We start from the raw sequence: 7,500 nt of genomic DNA on the forward strand, positions 1-7,500 counted from the left end.
TAATAACTCTGGCTGAAACTGAGCATAGAGCAGACAGATTCTGTGTATATTCCTCCACGTAATTCTGCCAGTGCACCTCATCCTGACCTATAGCACTTTGCTATTTTAGTCCTGGGCTGCTTTTGAGAGAGTCTGACAAGAGTGCCAAGTTATATAGAGGTTAATTGATATGGGTAAATGTCCACTAGAATTTTTGTTGAAACTATCTGTGTTCTATCCACTAATGGTGTATTATCTTTTGCTTTGCAGACTCCAAATCCGTTTGAAAAAAAAAATAAAAAGGAGTACATTTTGACCCACTTCAATATTTATTCCAGGGTGTTCCTAGAATATATCATCCCCTATCTATCTCTTTTAGAACATGCTGTACTGTTTATATTGTGAGTTATCAATAATACATCCATTCCAGTCTGCTTTATAGGGCTATGTGTAGTTCATCATTTGCCTCCTGACTTCTTAATATGTTGCAAATATAATCAGGAGAAAATCCTGTTTCTTTCAACAATTGAATAAATAACAAAATATTGAAATAAGCTTCACGTGTTTTGCACAGTCTACTTTATACTTTCACATCAGTAACTCACTCTTCAAGAACCCTTTCCAGTCCTCTAAGATATTTCTTCCATTTAACAAAAATCTGTCTCTTTCAATTATAAATCAAGTTAACATGCGACTAGTAAAGGATGCAGACAAGATAAAACATTAGAAATATGCCAATGTGTGAAAATTGACCAGCACAAGTTTTACTGTAACTTAAAAGGCATGACAAGAAACAAAAAAAAAAAACCCCATTTGGGATGATTCCCAGCCTCATGGAGGAAAGAATGCACGTCTGTCTTGGCAGATTGCAGCCTATTGGACCCTAAAACTGCAGCAACTTTATACAGAGAAAAGTTATTTTAGAGGGTTTTAAAAATGTATTAGACCTAGTTTTTCTTTCACTGCATTGCCTGTACATGCATGATAAATAAAGCAAGCCTACTTCACAGGCAAAAAAGATCAGAAAAAAATAATTCTTAAAACAATTTTTACAGTCTTAATGTTTCCATAAAATAGCTTTTCCCCAAAACGCACAGCACAGGGAAGCACATGACGTGAAACTATGGCATAAGAGATGTATCTGTCTCACGAGTTCATGAAGATTGTTGTGTTAACTCTCAAGAAACATGCAACAATCTCCCAAGTTACTGTGTGCTTAGTTGAGATTACATTATACTGGACTTTCTTCTCCCACATGACATAACACTGTTACATTTAAAGTTCCTCAGGGCAAGGATTGTGTCTGTATCTATTTTGTAAGGTGTTAGGCAAACATATGGTGTTGGAAGAACTTATAAATAATCATGAACAGGCAGTATCTTCAAACTCGAGCCAGATCTTTTATACCTATACCATCACTTACTGTTGCATGTTATACATGCATACCCATGTGCATACATGTAAACATGATGGTGGGTTCTGGTGGTGATGATGCAGAGGCAGTTTTATACCCAATTGCCTGTCAATGTTAAACCATTATATTAACAGACCACACACTGTCTTGCCTGTGTAATTAAGGAAGTAAATCAAAATTTCAGAACACAAGTGAATGGTACATTCTGAGCAATTATCTAGTTTTTAAACTGGTTGTGGATTTGCGCATCCACAGAAGGAATGAAGTCAGATCCTTTGGAAATAAAGAAATTTTAGGTTTTATAACTCAGATAAAGGAAATGTGGTGTGGTGATGCTTGAACTGAGTGTAAACTACCAAACAAGTTACATGTACGCTTTTAAACAATTTTATACTACAGGAATGAACAAAGTATTTCACAGTTACTTACATCTCTTCCCCAGCCATGCCTCTTGCAAGAACCACAGAACCTGTTGTATTTTGCTCACCTGCAACCCCAATGATTAGGTTCTAAAACTGTGACATCATGATCTACATTAAAAAAAATATAGATGAGATGCAATCCCTTACACTTTTTCACTGTTTCTGACACATTTTCCCCTAGATTACCAATTAAATAGCTACATAGTTCTCTGATGAATTCTGCTAGAAAATAAAAGCAAGGTATGTTTCCTCTGTGGTATAGATAACTTAGTTCTTGTAACTATGAGACCATCTGTGACTGCAGTCCCTGCAAAGCTTACCCGTCATGCCTACAGTGTAAATAGCCAGTATATCCATATTCAAAGGCAAAACTCCTTTGCTCTTATTTCTTCTTCAGCCTGATCCTTATGCTTTCTTCTCAGTGGAGCAGCAAACCCACTATTAAAGCTCCAAAAGGGGCCTCTTTGATCCTGGAAGAGAGAAAGAATAAACTGAAACCTCTGTCCTTCAAAAAACAGTATTAGATGAGCTTTGTTAAGTTGCACTCGATTGAAACATACGGAGGGCAGCCACATGGGTCTGTCAGTGCTTTAGTTACAGACAGCCACTCACTGAGGCCTTCTTTCCCTGTTGCAGAGACTGGTTTTTCTTTTGCTAAACTGGCATGCGTAGCCTGAATCCCTCCCAGGAGGCTTGCTGTCTGCGTAAGGTGTGTAGCTGCTCCTTCCCCTGCCTTTACCTTGCACACTCTTCTTCAGATGGGGAGCCTGCTCACTGCCATCATCTCCAGTGGCTACTTCTAGAAACTGCATTTAAAATCAGTGATGTTACCCCATGGCTATGTTTTGGGAAAGGGTGAAGGGATGTTATGTGATTGTTTTTGCTTAATAATCAGAGGAGATCAGATAGAGAAATCTTAACAAAGTTTACACTAATTCATAGTAGTTCAATCAGCCTAAAAGCAATTCTGTCTTTTGAAGAATCGTTTGTAAGGTGATTCTCTGTTCATCTGCACCAGCAACAGGGAGCGGTGGGTGACTGTTCAGTCACTTTAGATGGCATGTGTGACCTGGGAGATAGGAACTGGGTATCTAGGGAGAACTGGGTATCTAGGGAGAGCTGGGTGTCTGATGGTCATCACTGTGAAAGTTTGTGGAACTAAATGGAATAATCAATTTTGTTACTTTGTGTTGTTATATGTAAGGCATGCTCTGACTAGGTCTTTTTACATAACTCCCATTGAAATTAATGGAAGCCATATGCACAGGAGAGAAAAGTGGACTCCAAGAGAAATTTTCCTCATCTTGATGCTGTCTTACTAATGTTCTCTTTCTTCTCTAGGCACCTTAACAATGAACATGCATTGGATGACAGAAGCACTGCCCAGTGTCGGGTGCAAATGCAAGTGGTTCAGCAGTTAGAAATACAGGTTTGTTACACGGATGTATTATCCTATTATTTATTTACTGTTAACCTAAAGTAAATTGAAAACGCTTGCTTTAGTGACTCTGCCTTAAAGACATGTGTTTCTTGTGAAATTTGTTGATATTCAGGAACAAGTAGGGGTTTTTTACTTGAAGATTTTTCGTTTTATACATTATGCAATAATTAGCTAACATCAGCATTGTCTACAGCTTTTTGCTTGAACTAAGAGCTTAATGCCATTCATCACGAATGAAAAGTTCAGTTCCTAGAGCAGAGTCTGGATCCAAGCCATCTTCAGTTCTTGAAATGCTGGGTCAGGACCTGTCTTCCTTCTTCCCTTTCTGACCCAATGCTTGTCTATGCTGTTCTGCAGGACAAAGGAGTAAGAGTGTATTGTACCTGAAATGAGTCCCAGCCTGATGGTGGGCATTTTCCTGTGAGCAGAAGGTGTAATGCCAGACCCACACTGGGAGGTCCCTGAGGAGTCCCGCAGGGGGACCACATGGAAGCAGGTGCTCCATTTGGGCTCCAAACATGAGAGATTCCTGCATGTATGTGGCTTCTCCATGTATGTGACTGCTCCATGTATGTGACTGCTCCCTCCAGCTGGTGCAAGAAGTGCAAATACCCATGGGGGTCTCCCAGTGATGAAACTGTGCTTACCAGGCTGCTGAGGCTAGATGCAATCCTGACAGCCCAGAATGACCCTGCAGGGATCACTTAGACTGTGCCATTCCCTCACACATGGACAGGAGTCTTAGTAGGGCATTTCTCAGGAGCCCGGTCTCCTCTTGGGATCATTCAGAGGAGCTCAAGTGACGCAGCAAGAGATAGAGATATTTTTTCCCCCCTTTTTTAATCTGGAGAAAGAAAGATAATCCCTTTTCAGATTTCTCCCATTTTAGCACATTGTCTTACTGTCCTCATGCACATAGGAATACTTACTTGTCTTTCAGCCAAGGCAATCTGTTTGGGTGTTTCGTATTTTAATACTGGAAACCCAAAGCAATGAGAGGAGCATACAATAACATCATTTCTTGTCATTTCTCTTAAAAGTTTTATAAACTCAGGCAAAGCTGGAGTTTCTTTTATAGGATTTACAGGACAGTGTTAGCTTAATTTGTTTGTTAGGAATTTACATCAGGGTAAGTAGCGTGTCTCTAAAGTGTCACACGCATAATAGGAGGCCTAAGAAGAAACCCTTTTCCCACCCGCTGCCTCAAATGTTCTTTAATTTAAGATACACTGGCCAAGTTAAATCCAGGATACCTAAAATACCTGCAGTTAGACACATAGTTTCCTCCTCTTAAAAATACTGAGGAGTTGTTTTCCTTAGTGCAATCTCAGTCTACAGGTATAACTCTCGAGCTGAGTTCATGCCAGGAAGGATAAACACAGAACTCTCCAGAAAATGATAGCATTAACCACCAAGTAATTCCTGTTGCAATTAATGTTGGCATCATGTTGTAGATATCCAAAGATGTATCACTAGGAAACAATTTTGAGCATTTCTTCTTGCAACCTGGCTTCTGAAAAAAAAATCGGTCTTTTCATGTTGTAGGATACATTTTCCTCTTTTATGTTACGATACTTTTATCAACCAATTACATTTTTCAAACACATCCTTCTGTCCTCTTTTTTTTTTTTGGTAATTTGTTTAAGCCTGGAAGTACAAATATTTACATAGAATATGATCAGAAAATGGTATCTGTTAGGAAATAGTGCAGGTTTCGGTAATGTGGTGTTTTCTAAAGGCAGTTTAAGGGCTGCTTAAGAACTGTTTACCATTTACAAAGGCTAGACTGTAATGTAACAGTCCAAGTGAAGATTTAGCTTGCAGTGTGACCAATTATGCCATTTTTTTGCTTTGTCTGACTGCTAGTGAAGTAAGGTCCATCAGTCGTAATGAGACCCAGTGCAGTGTCGATGCCGACTCGGTGGCAGAGTTCAGCGTTTCACACTGCCTGGGCCCTGTCACTCTATTGAATTAGATTGATGATGGCAGATTGCAGGGGGCACTAACTGGACCTCAGTGGGAAAGGATGAAGTGTGTAGACAATCCTGGCAGGCACTGTGCTTTGAGGACCCTTCACCCCTTCACAGCTGTTGGCACTAGTCCATTGCTAACAGTGTCCACAGGACTTTAAAGAGACACTATGGGCCTTCTAATTTATGGTCTTAGTAACTTGTTACTGTCGAGGCAACTGTGACCTCAATTCTCTTATTGACAAAAAGATGAAGTGTTATTTGTTTTCTCTGACCTTTTAACATATGAAAGGCTATAAAAGTTTTTGGGTTTTTTTCTTTTCCTTTCTTCCTATGCCCAAAGTTTCATTTCCTTTCAGCTAAGCTTCTACTGACATAGACGTTTATATGCAGGAATCGTTACACCGAGACAAGCTCAATGATAAGATGTATCACTGCAGTAAAATAGCTATATCAGTTATTTCTAAAATGTTTCTGATTTCACTCTTTCTTAACAGCTTTCTAAAGAACGCGAACGTCTTCAAGCAATGATGACCCACTTGCACATGCGACCCTCGGAGCCCAAGCCATCTCCAAAACCTGTAAGTGCATATTGCTTTATAAACAGTAAATAGGTCTACGAATGTAGCAGACTAAGAAAATGAACAATTTATTGACAGTTGGAAAACAATGAGTGTGATGAAAAATACGGCAATAAAATGAAGGTAAAATGCAATAGCTTGTCAAATTGTATGTTTCTTTAAAAGTAATGCTATCTTTTACAAAATCTATCCAATCTACACCATAGGTGACACTAAACAAAGTACACCTATAAGTGTCCAAATCATTGCCTTGAGACTGAAACTAGAGAGAATATCTTCTTTTGTGATAGATTTACAGATACGAAATGGAAACCCACTTTGAAAGATCTGAAGTTCAGTGGACTCTGTGGCAGCAAAAAGTAAATATAAAAATAATTTAGGTACTTGGGAAATTTCTTAAATTACTTACAGGAGACACAAATAACTTCTTAAACAAATGAACGAAAGTGCTGTTTCATGCAGCAGATTTAAACAATTGTAAATACAGGAGTTTTTACCAATTTCTGTCAAGACTGCAACGTTGTGCGTCCCTTGTGGTGTTGGTGAGGTTGGTATGGGCACTGAAAAGTCACTGCTGCTCCCAGCTGCTGCACGGCACTCCATCGGGCCCCAGTTGCACAGCTGGATCTGCAGTCAGACCCGGAGTCCATTAAACTGGATGTGGCTTCATGTAAGCAAAAGTGTTACCTAGTGCAGGTCCAGTTTTGTGCTGTCAGAGTGTCAGGCATTGTAATACTTAACAGCATACTGTGCTTAGGTACACTGCACTTAATAGAAGCTGTATGATACGTTAACTGTTTATTAACAGTAACTGTGCCGACAACTTTTGTACCTACCATATGAAAAGGATATACTGGTACTTGAAGATGAAATGCTGGACTATCAATGAAAATTGGTGTCTGTCAAAGTCAGGAAATGTAGGCAGAAGGAACATAATCTGTTTTAAAGAGCACACTTGCATATGACGCCCAGTTAATGCTTATGGAGAAGGACAGCATACTCCCGTCTCTTGTGTTTTCAGCTCCACATACTTCAAAGAAAATCTTCGTTTGAGGGCACACTTTATAACCTGATGATGAATAAAGAAAGTGTTAGCGTTTCTTTAACCCCTGCCTTTGCGAGAGGAAAATTTAGATGTATTATTTTTGCTTTCATTAGCCTAACTAAATTCTAGTTTTCCTTTTTAGGTTATCTACCAGGGAAATAACACTTGGAAACTTTTCATTTTAGTATACATGGCATATGCATTAATAAAGCAATCTGAATGCTTTTTCCAGTCCACGTGTTGTGAAGTTTTTCTGCCATGCAGGCTTCTTGAGCAATTTGGATTAGGTTCCAAATGCTGCTGAACTGTGTGGGAAAAGGTTTTCAGAACACATTTCTACTATTTAATTATTTTAACCCCAGATGATCTGCAGTCTATCAAAATTTTGAGAATATTGTTTCTTTACACTTTTAAGCGACTGTCTCATTTCAATAAGATTATTTTTCTCATTCCTTCCTATAGTATAATGTAGATAATCACAAGACAGAATAATTGTCTCATAAATCCATCAGGAATCTGCAGCTTGTTCTTTTCCAATTAATTATTCAATCAGTAAATTTTTTAAAACTCCAGCAGCATGGTTACATCTACACTAATAAAGAATTTTCAGCCTATAATCCAAAACAGAACCTGAATGAATAATGTAAT

General features: G+C 38.7%; 1 protein-coding gene across 6 annotated transcripts in view; it reads left to right on the plus strand.

Moving 5' to 3' along the window:
- Positions 1-7,500, plus strand: part of FOXP2 (forkhead box P2) — a 417,694-nt gene that overhangs the window by 372,776 nt on the left and 37,418 nt on the right. For all 6 annotated transcript variants that reach the window (XM_062017501.1, XM_062017492.1, XM_062017511.1 and 3 more), the window contains 2 exons: positions 3,157-3,244; positions 5,724-5,807. In XM_062017501.1, the coding sequence (XP_061873485.1) occupies positions 3,157-3,244; positions 5,724-5,807 (172 nt within the window). The remainder of the gene's footprint in view (positions 1-3,156; positions 3,245-5,723; positions 5,808-7,500) is intronic.

The sequence above is a fragment of the Colius striatus genome, chromosome 1 (genome assembly GCF_028858725.1).
Source record: "Colius striatus isolate bColStr4 chromosome 1, bColStr4.1.hap1, whole genome shotgun sequence".
Lineage (NCBI taxonomy): Eukaryota > Metazoa > Chordata > Aves > Coliiformes > Coliidae > Colius > Colius striatus.